This window comes from Cynocephalus volans, chromosome 13, assembly GCF_027409185.1.
Source record: "Cynocephalus volans isolate mCynVol1 chromosome 13, mCynVol1.pri, whole genome shotgun sequence".
Taxonomy (NCBI): Eukaryota; Metazoa; Chordata; class Mammalia; order Dermoptera; family Cynocephalidae; genus Cynocephalus; species Cynocephalus volans.
In genome coordinates, this window is record NC_084472.1 from 56,662,744 (window position 1) to 56,682,042 (window position 19,299).

Genomic DNA, 19,299 nt, shown 5'->3' on the forward strand with positions numbered 1-19,299 from the left:
CTTGACCTTTTTGATATGCCATACTTTTTAGAGAACATACTCCCATGTACAACTTTAAACAGAAAACTTTCTTCTTAGCTGGCCGATATTGTTACATAAACACAATGGCATCTTAAGAACATACTTTAATACAACCATACGATACATTTTGGTATATCATTAGTATAGCATAGTATTGAAAATCTGGAACTTACCTGTAATAGATGTACGAATAGCTCTTCCTTTACAAAACCATCTTTTCTTTTTATAAGAGGTATTACAACAAACAGGGAGAGCAGAAGAACCAGCAAGCCTGCACCCATTCTGTTTAAAAATACAATTCACAATTTAAAATTTTCTTAAGATATTTACTGAACATATAATATGAAAACAATGAGATATTTTACTCTAATGCAGAATCTCTTAGTCATTTGGTTTAATCAAGATGAAGCAGCAAAAGGATACACAAGTATAACAGAAATAAAAATTTTAGATAAATATACAGTAGGGATGGGGTTATTTGTAAACTTTTCTCATAATTTTTTTTAAGTATCTTTGCCTTTTTTCTATGATTTGGTTTTTTAAAATTTTATGTATAACCAACTACCATGATTCTTAGCATGAACTGGTTAAATTTAAAAAATATATATAAAAGGTAGCTAAACAAGTATATTATCAGTATATACAACATACATTTTGTGACTATGAGGATTTACTCATACAAAAAATTCTGCATTTATAATCTATATTATTTCTAGCAAGACAAACAAATGTCCTTTCTATCACTGACCATGGTGCTTTCCTCAGTTGCCCCTGGCTAAAGAAAGGGTAGAACAGTGGTCACAAGAGTAGCATGCATGTGAGACATTTGTATAGTAACAAAACTACAAATTATACTTTTCAAGAACACCAAGTATAGCTCCTAAAGTCAAAGGTGACTGATATCAAAAAAGAGGTGCGCTACTGTTGATCTCTATTTCTCACCTCCTAAAAATCTGAATAACACAGGACAACTGAAATTATGTTAAGGACAGCAGAATTTGGAACCCAAATATAACAGAACTAAAAGACAAGGAGTTGGTTTAATAAAAATGAGAAAGAACAAAATGCAGAGCTAGACAGTTAAGGAGAATGCAAAGCAGGAATCCCCAGGAAAATGTTTGGTTTTTGTTAGGTTTTGATTCTTTAAATACACTCTTTGAAAATCATAAGAAAAAAAGTAGTTATATATACAACATGGATTATCATTAAAACTTAGGAAAAACAGCTATATATGATCAAGATTCTTAGCTATTTTTCCTAAGTGTTAATTATTTAAAAAAGGAAAAAAGGAAGAATTGGTAAAGGGCCACAAAAATCAATTATATTGTATAATGATAAATAAATAAAAAACAATTTAAAAAGAGACAAAAAAAGGAAAAAGAAAAAGCAATGTATGACCAAGAAGTTTTGCTTTTTCTTTTTTACTTTTTAAAAATAATTTGGTACTTTAACTTACTGGCAAATATGTTTTTACTTCAGAGCACTGGAGTAACAAGGACATCACAGCTATGTTATACATATTTTTGCTTTTTCCTTGAATTTTATCTTTAAATGTTTCACAAAATTACATCTTTGTAATTTTCTAAAGAAGGGAGATGCCACGAGAGATCAAATGGGGAGTAGAAATCTCCATGAACCAAGAATCAAAATAAAGAAGTTGCAGATATAGCTAGGAAACCAACATAAACTAAAAATCACTGAGCAATTTAAATTTAAAGTATAGAGGGAAACAACATAATTTTTAAAAATACAAATTAGTTTTCTCAAATTTTAACAAGTTTATTTGCTTCCTGCATTCATCTTTAATAGAACATGCCAGTGGCAAATTTCCATGAAGACCATTTACACAATTTCTTTTCCTCTTAGCATGTGATAAATTCTGCACAACTATCAATACTGCTTGAGCAGGACTGAAAGGCAGACTGAAGAAAGGAAGGAAAGGGGCTTTATAGAAACAACAGAGGAGCTCACAGAGCAATCTGATGCAAGAAATAAGTGAAAATACTTGAATTTATTTTCTCACATACTATTTATAGTTTATGACAGTTGCAAAACATTTTGACTCAGTAACACTCTAATAAAATATGACTTAGATAGTATGGTCTTAGAATTCAATACAATTACTTTGGGCTCTGTTAATAAATTGACTTCCTAAGAAAATTCTTGATGTATTCCATATTGGTATTCTCACACAAATGACAGAAAATATGTAGAACCTCATAAATTAGCACATACTTAAAAAATATATATTGTTTATTTAATCTTCCTTCAGTCAAAAAAGATATACTCTCATCCTTTAAAGATTAGGCTAAAATGTTTTTTAACATGCTTATAGAATTCAGAAGAAAGTAACAAAGATAATTACATGATTAGAAAATAAGAGAGGAAATGTTGAATGAAATAATGAACAGTTAGATTGCCAAGCACACACATACAAACAGCCAACAGGTTACTTAAAAATAATTTAAAAGTTCAGTTAAAAGCAAAGGTAACCAATTATTTCACAAATTTTGGGGAGATATATTGAGGAGAAATAAATGTAACAGCAGAAATGGGGAATTCAGGTAAGGTACACAGAAGAATTTTTGAACAATTTCAGTGATTAAACATGGGAAAGTTGTCAAGGTAAATAGAGTTTCCTCCCATGGAGATCTTTACAATCATATCAGAATAGGAGAAAATTTCATTTTTCTAAGACATTTTAGTGTGGACATGATTGAAGGCAAAGATAAGGATAATACAATGGCTTTTAGGCCTTTCACTTTGGCATCAGAACATTTTTTCACATGAAACTAAAACTTGTAACAATTCTCCAATATACAAAAGAAAGAAAACCTTCCAGACTTTTTTTTTTTTGGTATTTTAAGTTATTGTTTGGTACAGTTTCATTGTTCGTGATGACCCAAAAGCATCTCCAGGGAGGCTTAATGACTCAGAGCCTGGGCCAAATCATGACTAATGGTTTGATACTAGTATTTTAATTTTCAGTTTGTTAACGTGATTTTAAGCTCATTACCAAGATTAGGTTCAAATTTCATATTGTTGAACAAGAAAAAAATTGTATTGAAAAGAAAATAAATTAAAATATTATTCATACACTAGAGAGAGATCTGGCTTTCGACCTACAACAGGCATCAGTGGGAACACTGCCAGGAGCAAAGAGAAGAAAGTCCAACTCAGTGAGGTGATCTGAAATCAAGAAAAAAGTTATCTTTCACAAATGTGGTATAGAAAACAGTCATCAGTTTTTCACTGACTACAGGACCCTAAAACAAAAAGGAAATGCAAAACCTTACAGCTCTTTACTTAAAAAGTAATATAGTTACTTTTTATGAAGGAACTGTTGGGTTGTAAAGTAGTGTATTTGGTATGATATGAGCATTATTTTATTTAATTTTCACAGTAACATCAAGAGGAAGTTTTTATTATTCACAATATTTCAGACAAGAAAACTGGGAGAAAGCTCAGAGAAATTAAAATATCAGTACAGTCATGTGTCGCTTAATGATAGGGATACATTCTCAGAAATGTGTTGTTAGGTGATTTCATCATTGTACAAACATCACAGATTGTGCTTACGTAAATCTTATACAATATACCCTACTACACACCTAGGCTATATGGTATAGCCTATTACTCCTAGGCTACAAATCTGTATAGCATGTTACTGCACTGAATAATGTAAGGAAATAGTAACATGATAGTAAGTATTTGTGTGACAGCAATTTTTCTGCCCCATTCTAATCTTATGGGACCACTGTCATAGTGGGACCATAGTCCATTGCTGACAGAAATGTTGTTATGTGGCACATGACTGCAGTACCAGGTCCACAACTAGTAAAAGAAACAGCCAGGTTGTAAACCTGGGTCTGATATTTCAAAGCAAGTGCTTCATTCAGTTTATGTTAGACCATATATTGATGACAATATCTATAAGAAAACTAGCCTGCAATAATAATCAAATAAGTGAGCTCAGAAGGAAAATAAATAAGACAAAATTGTAATTAGATTAAGACAAAAAAAAATTAATAATCGCCTTAATTGGAGGTTTTATAAGTTCTAATAAGGTAGAAAGAAGATATTTCTATCTTCCTGCCACTGCCATCAAAAAGTATGAAAGTGGAAACATGACAATACTCCTTGTAGAAGCACTGAAATTTCCTACCTAGCTAAAGGAAGAAAATCAAGAGTGATTATATTTTTAAATAATCTATCACAAATATACACTTCTCCAGGAAAAAAAAAAAATGAGTGGCTAAGGGTCTGGAGGGAGGGGACTCCTCTGACTCAAGTTCAGAGTGTGGCCTCCTAAGCCACTGTGCTGCTATGGGCCATTCCTCAAGTGCTCCATCATCTACATATCTGAGGTTAAAGGATCCCGAGATGGACATATCAGGTCTGCTTTTACGGCACTTTAATTACTACATAACTGGCTCATTTTGATATGAAAGTCTAAATGAATCACTGAAATATTAAAGGTAATGTCAGTCCTCCTGTCAAAAGGACCAGGCTCTTTATATAAGGATACACTCTACCTTTTTCTTTAAAAATAAACAATTCCTTAAGTTAAACATATGTCAAAACAATGTAGTTCCTGACCTGTCCTATGTCAAAATGAGTACTTATACCTTCGCTCGAGTCCACAGCTGAGTGAGAAATGGCCAACTCGCAAATGCAGTAAGTCCAGCTGTAAGCATATAGCGGTAGAAAAAACTGAGAACCTAGTGATGCATTCCAAAGAAGAAATAAAAAATGAAGTCATTTAGTACTAGTTACAAATATAAAAAAGAAATCTGAAAATGTTGTAATCTGGTAAATTACTTACTAATACTTCAATTCCTAGGGTAAAGACTAACAGGTACCCAACAAAATGGCTCAGGGGAAAGGTCAACAGTGATGCAGCAAGATCTTCAATAACTTGAAATCTGTTTTAAAAGATTACTTATAAAAATTAGGTCATACATAATAAAAAATAAAAACTTGGCAAAAAGCTAAAAATCAGGGAATTTTCCATTCATAGATTATTCAATCTAAGATAAATTATAAGATTTGTTTCGATTTACTTATCCAAACATTTTTTTGGAAATCTAGAAGTACTTTAAGGAAAATGTAATTTCTGAATTAATTGGAAAGTGATCGCAAAGATTTGCTTGGTTTCTATAAATATTAATAACAATAATGAGTCTTGTGTGATCTTAACTTAAACATGGGCACATACAACTACAGATATAATATCAGAAATCAAATACAATGAACCCAAATGTATACAAATTGAAAAATTTGTTAAAATTCTTCTAGGTAAACTTATATTAAAATCTCATCTGTCTTAATGAAGTAAAGGTAGGTTTTCCTAATCTAGATAGGAAAAATCTTAATTGCACTTTTTAACTTTTAAAAAAACTTTTTAAAATAACCTCTTCCAAACCCAATTTAAGATGTCACTAATTGTACTCTAATTGTAATTAAGTGTGAATTCATAACAATCAAAAATGTATTACATACTTGAATATTTTTTACATTTAATTACTTGGAAAAATACTTTAGCATCTGTACTGCATTATTAAGTAGGTAATTATAAAAGGTCAATATCATTTAGTTTATGACCTTTTTCTGACTGAAAACAATAACTGCAGAATGTTATCAGAACTATTAAGGAGCCATGAAAAGAAGAAAAGTTAACACCAGTTGAATGGAAAATGTTTCTTCTATTCTAAACAATAAATAAGCACATTTAAAAGATCTTTTTCTAGAAGAAAAGTAAATTTTTGTTTTATTTTTCCAAGTAATGTATCAAAAAGATACTTTCAAAATCATGTTTTCCGTTAAAATTTATATATGTCGTCTTCATAATTAGGACATTTAAAAATTCAGAAAAGATTCGGTAGTAGAACAGAATTTTCTTCAAGGGTAAAACCTTTCATTCTAAAAATTTTTAAACCAGAATAAATGACATTTTAAAAAATCTGAATTAAATATGCATATCCAACAACCCTATAGAAGTAATACTGTTTCTTGTTCAGTGTCTCTTTGCCTAATATTTTAAAATAGTTAATGTTTTAAACATTTTAATATAAGTTTTTATTTTTGATATCTTTAACATTTTAATATTTTTTAATACTTCATGTTTTTAAAGGATGAAAGAAGTTGTAAAAGCTGGAGTTAAAATAAAAATACGCATGGTGTCATGATGCACATGTTAGCAAACCCTTATTCTGGCTCTCATTCCCTGGTTTCCTTTGGGTTCTGGTTTTCCCAGAGGATACTATGATGTCCAAGGCTAAGTTTAAATTCTAGATTACTGGTGCAAACACAGAAATCAACAAGATCTGCAAAATGAGTCTGCAATATGAACCAGTACCACATTTCAGTGGTTTTCTTTAAATGTGCTTGAGACTCACCCAATAGCCTTACTACTGATGTTTTCTACAATGTTAAGAATCCATTTTAAATCCAACTTGTAAGGAAGTACTCAAAGATAGAACCACAGCACATGTTAATAATATGGACTAATCTCTATGTATACCTTACTATATTAGATTTAGCAACAAAGTTTCATTTATCTAGGTTTACATGATAGCTAAGAAAGGAGGGGCAAAAAATGTATGGGAAAAAAACATGCAAATCTCTTTGAAAAATAAGAAGATCTGAAGGTATTTCAAAAAGTTCATAAAAAGATTTTCATTACCTTTTAATTCTATTTTTCTATGAACTTTTTGAAGTACCCTCATATGCTGGAATCAGAAAACGAGTTAAGTTCAAAATGGAAGTTACTCTAGACACAGTACAATCAATATAAGTTATGTTACTTTTATTTGAGGTTTTTCTTACAAAAGATACACAAAAAAGGGAGCAAGGTCACTGCTACCTCAGAGCAATAAGGATGAAGTCAAAAGGGCAAGGTAAAACAAAAAGGATGTTTATATGCAACATTTATGCAGTTATAAATAAAGTGAGAGGGTTTGGAGATTTAAGAATATTATAAATATCTTTGATGACATGCTACAGAAACTTAAAGCATTTTAAATACAGATTTAACTGTCAATGAAGTGAAAAACAAGGCAGCAAGGTGCATTACTTACTCTTTTAGAACCACATACCATATTGGCAGTGGTAACAAACAGTATACATAATAAGTCCAGGGACAGGCTTGAATCAGCAAGAAAAATGCTATAAAAAGGCCGGCAGCTACAAAGCTATATGACAGGAGATGGCTTGGTTTCTGAAAATCAAACAAAACATTAAAACACTTCCAAACCCATGCTAATTGATAGGTTTTTAAAAGAGAATTTATAAAGTGAAGAAAACATTACTTTTTTTTTTTTTTTGTCTTTTTCCTGACCGGCACTCAGCCAGTGAGTGCACCAGCCAGTCCTATATAGGATCCGAACCCGCGGCAGGAGCGTCGCCGCGCTCCCAGCGCCGCACTCTCCCGAGTGCGCCACGGGCTCGGCCCCACATTACTTTCTTTCAATGGTTCTACAACTATCAGATGATTAATCAGAGTTGTGTTAAAAAATAGAAAAAAAATCTGTCATTTGAGAATACTCCAGAAGAAAAATGGGATACCTTGGAATTGTTACAATTAAGCAATTCTCAATTTAAAAGTGACTATGGCTAAAGTTTGTTTGCAAGTAACTTGTTCAGAACTCTGAACAGATTTCCTGTTAGGAACAATTTTACAAATGTTGATTGAATTCTCTGGCTAGCTCACAAAAGCCTGTTTAATCCATAATAAAGTATGGGACCTAGTCTTCATTTGGAACAATATTTCTATCTATTCAAGCTCTAACTTGACACGCTGCCTACCCTTCACTCTCCATTACCCAACCACAGTAGATGCATTGAGTCATGTCTACTCTTCCCATGTCTACTCTTCACTAGTTATAGTCTCCAAAGGCTACACGGCCCCTCGTTCTCTGGGTCAGGTATAATGGTGCAAGGGTCTGGAACAGAAATTCCAATGAGCAGGAAAAGAATACACTTATGGGGAAGTCATAATGCCAAGAACAAGAGTTCTAGGGCATGAAGTAGGAGTTAGAAAGGGGTACAAAGTGTCTCCAGAAGAGGTTAAGCATATGTCATGCCAGGCTAAAGCCTGGAATCCTCACAGCACCAATTGTGGAGCTCTTAATCCCAATCGTGACGCCAGTTGTAAAACTAGGCGACCAGGCCAGTTGTTGGCTCTTTTACCTGCCAGTAATCCTGCTGACTGGGCCAGTTGTTGCCCTAGGGCTGGGTCTGGAGCTCCCAGACCCCTCAAGCCCATTCACGGACTGGGTCCCCAAACCCATCACACACCAGGCTGGGTCACCAGACCCCTTCAAGCAGGTCTATGAGCTAGGTAACCAGCCAAAAGGTCCTTGGAGCCATAGGTTGGAAAGCATGGCCACGGCCGGCGGATGCCAGAGGCCGAGCCCGCCCGCCTGCTTCACTAAAACTCCTCTCTCTCTCTCTCTCTCTCTCCCTCTCTCCCTCTCTCCCTCTCTCTCCCTCCCTCTCTCTCTCTCTCTCTCTCTCGCTCTCTCTCTCTAAAGAATACATGAATAGCAACAAAACTAAAAAGATACACTACTAAAAAGATACACTGGCATACACACACACACACACACACACACACACACACACACACAATTTGCTTACAAAGGATGCTAAACCACACCCTACTGGACCTGAGGCGAGGCCCCTGACCAAACTATTCTATTTTCCCAACAGCATACCTGGAGAGAAGAAAATGGGGAAAACACAGGAATGGAAGGATAATGTGGTACTCTGTTGGTTCTATTCTGTTTTCTCTTTGCTTTTCCCTTTCTTTGCTAGCCAAAGCTAAATAATGTGTTAATTAAGAACTGCCTTCTGGAAGTAGGAGAATTTTGAAAGAAAAAGCAAGAGTTGTTTTTCCTTTTTAGTTCCTCCCTACTGGCATAAAATGTCATCAGAAAGGAAAGAAACATTGATAAATTAGGGCATAGTTGTAGAAAGGGGTATAAAACACAGTATTGTAACTAAGTTTGGAGCTTGACCGATCAGAATTGAAATCCTGGCCCTGCCTGACACATGCTCAGTGTGTGAACCATAAGCAAAATACAAAACTTTGTGAGACTTAGTTTTACACCATCAATAAAATGAGAAGAATAATTCCATACCTATTTATCAAGATTGGTTATGTTTAAATGACATTATGTGAAGATTTTAACAAAATGCCCAGAATATTACTACTGCTTACTAATGATGACTGCTATCATTACTCTTATTTTTATTCTCTCTTCCCCTGCTTCACCTCTGCTTCACCTCTGCTTCACCTTTGCATTAGTTCCAGCAATCATTACGAAACTAATCAGTAGATGGCACTGGAATGGAGATGTGAGAGACAGTAATGAGGTCCCTTAACAAGGGTACGGGGAAAGAAGGAGCAAAACTCAAATAGACGTGCACAGATGGAGTCTCTAAAGCTGACATTGGCTGAGGCAGGTGGTCATTGTAAGGGATGAGGACTGGTTTTACATCACTCTGAGAACAGTAAAATAATAAGAAAAGAAGTTTATAAGTGTTTCTGGAAAAAAGCACTCAAGGGATTTTTTAGTCAATACAATATAGTATAATTATCTAATCCTTTGATACATACAGTAGTAGATATTAGAAATGACACCTACTTGTAGGAAACTAAATTTTAAAGAAAAGAATTAGGTTTAGCTGTTCCTACTAAGGCAGGAAAATGAAGTAACATTGAAAGGATTATAAATAACAAGAGGGAGGACATTTTCTACTTTATCTTGAATTGACTTCCCAGGCCCCCCAAAACAACTGATGATAACAAACCATGCCATGTGCAATGTGATTACTACTTCATCCAACAAACATTTATTAAGTCGCATACTCTATGCTATGTTCTGTACCAGGAGCTGTCCTTCAAGGAGTTTAAACCATATAGGTGGAGACAGAATGATGGGTCTTGGTTTAAGGGGTTAATATTTTGGGACTTTACTAGGTAATAAGAGAAGAGGGGAAACAATAGGGTAGACCTGTGACAAAATAAAGATGTTTAGTTTTAAAGCATAAGACATCTGAACTGGCAAGAACAAAGGAGAAGGCAAAAGTATACAGAAATTAAATGCAAACTTCAATTAAGGGGAACTGTGGCAGCAAATTACATATCCGGGAAAGAGACTAGTCATTGCACTTGCCTGTAATAGTAATAAATTAGAAAAGACCTCTATAACCTGGGGGACACTGTCACATAAAATTGACATTAACTTTGGAGTCAGACCTTTTAATTCTGATGCTGCCGTTCTACTTACTTGTCAATTTAACTAAACCATTTAGCCTGTCTGAAACACCGTTTCCTCATCTGGCAATGGAGAACAATATTTGTTGCAAGCTCATTTCTCACTCCCTTACAGGTGTGGGAGATTATCCTAAATAATCTTGGTGGGCCTGATTTAATCAGTTGAAAGGTGTCAAGAGCAGAACTGAGGCTTCCCCGAAAAAGAAATTACACCTGTTGAATGCAGCTTCGGCTTCTTTCTGTGAGCTCCAGTTCGCCCTTCCTGATGGCCTGGCCTATGGACACAGGACTTGCCTAATTAGCCCCCACAATCACATAAACCAATCCCTTACACTAAAGCTCTTAATATATGAGAGCACTTCGAAAAGTTCATGAAAAGATTTGTATTATCTTTTAATTCTATTTTTCCATGAACTTTTTAAGTACCCTTTTATATCTCTCTCCTACTGGGTCTGCTTCTCTGGTTTAACCCTGATACACCAACTCTTCACCAAATAAAGTATAAGTGCTATAGTCTAGCATTTGAGGCCTTTAATTACTTCGGCCTAATCTTTACTGTCAGTATTGTCTCTTATCAGTCCCCTGAATAAATTTCTCACGTTCCACCCAAACTGAACTATTTATTTTGAAGGCAGCATGGTGTAGAAAGAGCAAGAATTTAAATGTTAGAAAATATAAGTTCTGGGCCGAGCACGTGGCGCACTCGGGAGAGTGCGGCGCTGGGAGCACAGCGACGCTCCCGCCGCGGGTTCGGATCCTATATAGGAATGGCCAGTGCACTCACTGGCTGGGTGCCGGTCACGGAAAAAAAGACAGAAAAAAAAAAAAAAAGAAGAAGAAAATATAAGTTCTGTTATTTAAATTGCATGTCTCGCTGAGCCTAAATCCCCCCATCCATATTATGAGAATTATAAGCACAGAATTTAGGGTAGTGTTAAGCTTAACTGAATAACCTATAAGGGGTCATCAAAAGGTTCATGGAAAGATCCATATTATCTTTCAATTCCATTTTCCATGAACTTTTTGAAGTACCCTTGTATGTAAAGCACCCAGGAAAGTCCTGGTACAGTGGGGCTCAATAAATATTATTTATTATCTCAGTGTAATAACATATTTTACCAACTCTGCCTGCATTTATATCATTCAATTTGCTTTAATTTTCATCCTCTCCCTGCAGTCTGACTGTTAAACTTCCACCAAGACTTACTTTTTCCTGTTATCATCATCTAGCTAAAGTAAGCTCTCCTTTATTTAAAATATCATAGTCTTTGTATCACCTCAAATACTTAACATATATTAAAGTTGCCTTTTGTAGTGTAGTGTAGATATAGTGACCTATATTTGGTAACATGGTTATGTGTGTACATCTCTTACCTACTTTAACCCTAAGTTCCTTGAGGTCAGAATCTGAATTTTATATTTCTTTGTATAGCCTATGTAGTGTCTAGCATTGTACTGTACTCAATTAAATATTGGCTGCATTATTAGATTAATGAATAAAGAAGAATTATCAGCTATGAAATCTTGTTGATGTATCAATCTAAAAACATCCTATCCTTTCTCAATAACCTGAACACTAGGATAAAGTTAGAAAGGCAATCTTTGGCACAAGAATGCTCTGGATTCAAACCTCAATCCCCACATCCTAGTTGGCTGTTAGCAAATTACTTAATCACCCTCAGCTTCAGTTTCCTCTTTCGTAAGCAGAAATTATGATGCCTACTACCAGCACTGTTATAAATCTAAGATGGCAGAATATACTTCAAGTACTCAGTAGAATGCCTATATATATATATATATATATATATATATATACACATATATATCCATTACTAAAACACAAGCGTTCTGTTTCTTTTTCTACCATGTAGTAAATTACTGCTATTCTAGCCAATTTGACATACATTCAAATAATTATTTTGGGTACATTAAACATTATAAAAAATTGAAATAAGCACTAATGGTCTTCCTTCCATTACAGAGAAATAAAACATAAAATTGTGAAAGTTACCACTGGAAATGTTTGTAGACTACTACTATTAAAAACACACCACCAAAACATATTACTTGTTAGAGGATTTGCACATGGTAATAAATCATTAGAGAGAATGAAGCAAAGGAAATGGAAATGGCATATTCTCCCTTGTAAATGATAGTTAGCAATATATTTTAAGAGTAAAGTGTTTTAATGCAGTAAAAACATATACATACTGTTATATTTTCTCAGTAACATGAAGGACTATTGAAGAGGTTTTTTTATTTGTTGCACTGAAAGTAGAGTAAATTAGGGACAAACTCGAAATGAGGATAAATAGAAAGTTCTGGAAATTTGTATTTTGAGAAATCCCAGAAAGTTGAAAGAAGGTAAGAATAATTCTAGAAAATCATATTATTTAAAAAGGAACACTTTGAATAAATGATTTTATCACGTTTAATATCAGATAAGTTAAATATACTGCTTTGAAGTAGTTTTATGGCCATCTATACTAGAAAGATCTGGAATACCTACAATATGCTGACTAGTTATAAAAAAAGAACAGAAAATCAACATTAACACCATAGAAGAATTTAAATTGTTTACATAGCTATCTTTACAACCTTTTTAAGTCACAAGGCCATTATTATTAATACATCTTTTTCTCAACTGAAGAAACAGATAACAGAAAAAAGACCCAATACAACAAAAGCAAGTGAAAGATAAATAAGAGTTGGCTTAGAACAATGATTTGTACATTCTATAAACTCATTACACTTGATTTAATTAAATTTATTTCCTTAGTTCTAATGAATTTACACTATCATCTGAATCTTCATTATATTTTCTGAACCTACCTTAACTTCTTTAATAACACCTCTTGCAAGGTTGGAATGAGACTTGATGATCAACAAAGAAGTATAAGATGTCCATCCCACAAAACCAAGAACAACACTGATGCCCAAAAAGAACCGATCATATGTGTGATAGTAGGACAATCCTTTCAATGCAAGATGAATCAGCTCTTTGCAAAGGGAAATCTATGGAGAAAGGAAAATATAACTTGCACATGGAATGAATGATAAAAATCTAAATTTCAGAGAAAGAAAAATTAGAAACTTTCTAACAGCCAGACCATTGTATGAAAATTAGAGTGAGTAACTAGATGATGGATTGAGAATAGATTTTAATTGTTTGAGGATCTCCTTGGAAAGAATAGAAAAATACAGAATAAAATAAACTTTTTAATCTTCATAAGAAAAGGCACTTTCAATGTAAACTATCTATGATATGAAATGTTTTAAAATGATCATTTTGCAGGAATGATCTTCAGATGACACATGAAAGAAAGAAATGAAGGATCTCTAATTTAAGTCCCAAATAATGAAGATGGCCATATTTATATCACTTTTTACTTTCTCATGTCAAATTACCCAAATCAGTTATAAAACATCATTAAAACAGCTTAATATTTTGAAGGAGAAGAATAGCTTAACATCTTAAAACCACAAAAATAAACATTAGAAATGCATGGACTGGCAATTACTTAGGCAATTATACAAACTGAAAACAATTCTTTCCTACTTTAAAATTATATGACCATTTAACAAGGAAAAGAATTAATGGAGGGCCGAGCCAGTGGCGCACTCGGGTGAGTGCGGCGCAGGGAGTGCGGTGACGCTCCTGCCGTGGGTTCGGATCCTATATAGGAATGGCCGGTGCACTCACTGGCTGAGTACCGGTCACGAAAAAGACAAAAAAAAAAAAAAAAAAAAAGAATTAATGGAATACATAGTGGGGTAGGAACTGGGAAGAGTCAAAGCTTCAACATGAATCATTAGACTTCTGATAGTGTATAGATAATTCCAAATGACAAATATGTGGTATTCTAAAATATTACATAGAAGTAAGGTGACAGAAACTTGGAATATATTCCTTCATTTAAAAAATGGTAGTAGTTCATTTCTAATAATAACCTAGAAAAATTTATCTGTAATATTATCTGAAAGAAGAGAAGTATGTCCATGGCTAAAGCAGCTACTCAGGAAATTCAACCCCTCCTTGAGGGCTCAGGAAAGCTCCCTGGCCTGCGCACTTTGCTCTCCACAGCCATACCTCACCCCTCCCCACTCCCGAAATGATAATCAGTTATTTATGCCTACAAGGCCTGTATACTTACTGCTTCATCAAACTTTCTCTGTTTTATATAAGATCTTGCTTTTCTTAAAATATTGAGCTGTTCAGAATCAGAAAGCAACCTACAAAGGAAAAAGAGAACAAAACACCAAACAGGTTTAATGTGTTTCCTAATTTTGATTGCATTTTTTTCTTGGGTTTTTTTTTCCTTAATTAAAAAAAGGGGGGATAATGAAAATTGAGAAAAAAAATCAAAACACAAAGGAAAGAAATAAACCTCAAGCTAAATTGTATTGTTGCTGGTTATCTGAACTCTTCCAGGAAATAGTTTAAGTTAAATTTAGTTTTCTTGATCCAAAGTTTCAACTGCCAAATACACTTATGAAAGTCATATAATCCATCATTTTGAAGAAATGTAATACTCTGGCTAACAAAGAAATTCGGATTAAATCAAAATAATGAAACACCAATGGCATGAGTTACACTACTGAGCCCTCCTCTGCTCATGGCAGAGGAGAGATAGGGCAGATCTATCACTGCACTTTTTGTCCCTGACCCAGGGTGGGAATTCAGGGCCTGAGAATTCTCATTAGCAAAGAGCTCTAGGCAGAGCCTGACCAACAATGGAAGTTAGTGAATAATTTGAACCTATTCATCATTCTTATACTATACCATACTCGTATACCTTTTATGATTCCTCTATTTTTCATTTCTCTTTCCATCATTTCCCTGTCCTGTTTTACCACAGTAGAAACCTTAAATATACAAGAGAAATACTCCTAAGAAATACTGCATAACCCAAAACTATATATATCTAAACATATTAAGTTTATGGAATGTAGAAACTGAGGAAATACAATCAGAACTCAATTACGTTAATGGAATAAATGAGTACCTTTAAACACAAATTTGAACATATACTGCTTAACTAAAACCTGCATTCCTTGTAAAGTAAATACTTTTACATTTAAAAAATGCATAGAAAGTTATTTAAGGATATATCAGTTTGGACCATATGAAACTGATGTTTTTATATGTCACTAACTACTAAATTAAATATTGGCAACTTCATATGGTTTGACATAAATATAATCACCTGTCTCTTCTGCTTGGTGCCAGCAGTCTCTGAAGAGGTAAGACCGAGATTTGTAGGAAGTAAATCTTTTAAGCAATGATTATTAATTTTATGATGACTTCTTTCAGAATCTGAAACTCTTATCTAGAAAATGCAGATAATCTAAAAGCTTACATATAATTTCAGCCCAGAAGCCCATCTATCAACTCTCTTAAGAGAGTTCTATGGGAAACCCTAATTAAGAATCTGTGCCTATTCTAATAGCTGCCAGATCTTCCAACTCAGGGGAACCCAGTTGCTAGGTTCTTGTATTTCAGACAGCAGGAAAATTTCCCACCACTGTACTAACAAGGATTTGGAGAAAGATACCAGGAGGCAGTGACAAAAAAGAAAAACAAGTTATTTTAAAATGTTGCCTTGATCCAGTTCTCTGTCTCTTTAGACACTACACATTTCAAAATATTTTCCTATTAGTCTTAGAAATGGAATTACTGGGCCAAAGGGCACAGACATATTTTGAAAGCTGTATCTAAATTAAATTTTCCAAAGGGCATCCAGATTGGAAAAGATGAAGTCAAACTGTCCCTGTTTGCAGATGACATGATCCTATATATCGAACAGCCTAAAACCGCTACAAAAAAACTCTTGGAATTGATAAATGATTTCAGCACAGTAGCAGGATACAAAATCAACACACAAAAATCAGTAGCATTTCTTTTCTCCAATAGTGAACATGCAGAACGAGAAATCAAGAAAGCCTGCCCATTTACAATAGCCACCAAAAAAATAAAATACTTAGGAATTGAGTTAACCAAGGATGTGAAAAATCTCTATCATGAGAACTACAAACCACTGCTCAGAGAAATTAGAGAGGATACAAGAAGATGGAAAGATATCACATGCTCTTGGATTGGAAGAATCAACATAGTGAAAATGTCCATACTACCCAAAGTGATATACAAATTCAATGCAATCCCCATCAAAATTCCAAAGACATTTTTCTCAGAAATGGAAAAAACTATCCAGACATTTATATGGAACAATAAAAGACCACGCATAGCCAAAGCAATGCTGAGCAAAAAAAATAAAGCTGGAGGCATAACACTACCTGACTTTAAGCTATACTACAAAGCTATAATAACCAAAACAGTATGGTACTGACATAAAAACAGACACACTGACCAATGGAATAGAATAGAGAATCCAGAAATCAACCCACACACTTACTGCCATCTGATCTTTGACAAAGGCACCAAGCCTATTCACTGGGGAAGGGACTGCCTCTTCAGCAAATGCTGCTGGGATAACTGGATATCCATATGCAGGGGAATGAAACTAGATCCATACCTCTCACCATATACTAAAATCAACTCAAAATGGATTAAGGATTTAAATATACACCCTGAAACAATAAAACTTCTTAAAGAAAACATAGGAGAAACACTTCAGGAAATAGGACTGGACACAGACTTCATGAATACAACCCCCAAAGCACGGGCAACCAAAGGAAAAATAAACAAATGGGATTATATCAAACTAAAAAGCTTCTGCACAGCAAAAGAAACAATTAACAGAGTTAAAAGACAACCAACAGAGTGGGAGAAAATATTTGCAAAATATACATCTGACAAAGGATTAATATCCAGAATATATAAGGAACTCAAACAACTTTATAAGAAAAAAACAAGCAACCCAATTAAAAAATGGGCAAAAGAGCTAAGTAGGCATTTCTCTAAGGAAGATATACAAATGGCCAACAGACATATGAAAAAATGCTCCACATCACTCAGCATCCGGGAAATGCAAATCAAAACCACACTGAGATACCATCTAACCCCAGTTAGGATGGCTAAAATCCAAAAGACTATGAACGATAAATGCTGGCGAGGTTGCAGAGAAAAAGGAACTCTCATACATTGTTGGTGGGACTGCAAAATGGTGCAGCCTCTATGGAAAATGGTATGGAGGTTCCTCAAACAATTGCAGATAGATCTACCATACGACCCAGCTGTCCCACTGTTGGGAATATACCCAGAGGAATGGAAATCATCAAGTTGGAGGTATACCTGTTCCCCAATGTTCATCGCAGCACTCTTTACAATAGCCAAGAGTTGGAACCAGCCCAAATGTCCATCATCAGATGAGTGGATACGGAAAATGTGGTACATCTACACAATGGAATACTACTCAGCTATAAAAACGAATGAAATACTGCCATTTGCAACAACATGGATGGACCTTGAGAGAATTATATTAAGTGAAACAAGTCAGGCACAGAAAGAGAAATACCACATGTTCTCACTTATTGGTGGGAGCTAAAAATTAATATATAAATTCACACACACACACACACACACACACACACACACACACAAAACCGGGGGGGGGGGAAGAATATATAACAACCACAATTACTTGAAGTTGATACGACAAGCAAAGAGAAAGGACATTATTGGGGGGGAGGGGAGGAGGGAGAAGGGAGGGAGGTTTTGGTGATGGGGAGCAATAATCAGCCACAATGTATATCGACAAAATAAAATTTAAAAAAATAATAATAATAAATAAATAAATTAAATTTTCCACATTTCTATAAAAGCCTCCTAGTTGACGTCCTTCCCCTTGCTGTGATCCACTCAGCTTCATAAAATACTGATTCATCCTCTATCTTACTTGCTATTGATATGGACATCGTGGGATGTATAGCTCAAGGTTAGAGCATTTGACTGCAATTGATATGGGCATCTTATTTTCTACTTCCTCAGTTCCAATCTTCCTGGACTATTGATGACCCTCTCCTTCTAATCCACCTAATTTCCCATATCCCAAATCTATACCCTCAGCTATATAGCTGTTAAAGTCTTCATTCTTTCCCTATCTTGTATTCACTTGTGAGTTCTTGCTTGTAAAGATCTTCCCCTCTCCACTTTCCAAAATCAAATCTTCATAATCCTTTATGGTCCACTCCAAATCTCACCTCACACCATCAGCACTTTAGTGTGGTCTAATGGTCAGTTTATTTCTCTTCAATTAAATTTTAACCTCCGTGTGGACCAAGATAATGTCTTATACTTTCATTAATATCCACAATTATACTTAGCAAAGTGCTAAGCATATAAAATGAATCAATAAACCTTAATTGAATAAAATGCCATCAAAATATTACAGACCTAAAAAAGGAAGAAAAATAAGATAATAATATACATTGCCATTCTTAAAGCACCTAAGGATTTGCTAAATTAAATTAAAAGATGGGGGGGAAAAAGCTTGTCTGAAACTAATTACTACTTAAGCTAATTAAATACACATTCTCAAATCAAGTCTTAAGAAGAATGAGAGAAGAAACATTTTCTAAGGAGAAATATTTGTGTATTATGTCATATTATATTATATTATACGAAGAGTCTTCAAAAAGTTCATGGAAATATTCGTATTATCTTTCAATCTCATTTTTCCATAAACTTTTTGAAGTACCCTTATATTAGATTATATCATATTATATCATATTATGAGTACTCAGGTAAAGAAATAGGGGTCAGGCTAATTTATAATTTTTCCTAAATGGACTATTTATAAATCTTGGACTATTTATAAATACCAAAGGTTTGCAATATGTCTGCAATTCATCAAAATGTCCTATACAAATCTCACTGTAGCACCATGACATTAAAGACTCTCATAAACTCGTCCACCAAAATAAACTTTGAACACCAAGGTCCAAGGTTTGATCCCTGTACTGGCCAGCCACCAAAAAAAAAAAAATTTTTTTGTTTTTTTAGTTTTCCATCAAGTTGAAAAGGGATGCAAAATAAG

General features: G+C 34.2%; 1 protein-coding gene across 4 annotated transcripts in view; it reads right to left on the minus strand.

Annotated features, from left to right (window-relative positions):
- Nucleotides 1–19,299, minus strand: part of PIGN (phosphatidylinositol glycan anchor biosynthesis class N) — a 153,558-nt gene that overhangs the window by 75,367 nt on the left and 58,892 nt on the right. For all 4 annotated transcript variants that reach the window (XM_063077098.1, XM_063077097.1, XM_063077096.1 and 1 more), the window contains exons 13-19: nt 14,458–14,536; nt 13,136–13,318; nt 7,101–7,240; nt 4,847–4,946; nt 4,650–4,742; nt 3,119–3,210; nt 195–303 (exon numbers count right to left, since the gene is read on the minus strand). In XM_063077098.1, coding sequence (XP_062933168.1) covers nt 195–303; nt 3,119–3,210; nt 4,650–4,742; nt 4,847–4,946; nt 7,101–7,240; nt 13,136–13,318; nt 14,458–14,536 — 796 coding nt within the window. The remainder of the gene's footprint in view (nt 1–194; nt 304–3,118; nt 3,211–4,649; nt 4,743–4,846; nt 4,947–7,100; nt 7,241–13,135; nt 13,319–14,457; nt 14,537–19,299) is intronic.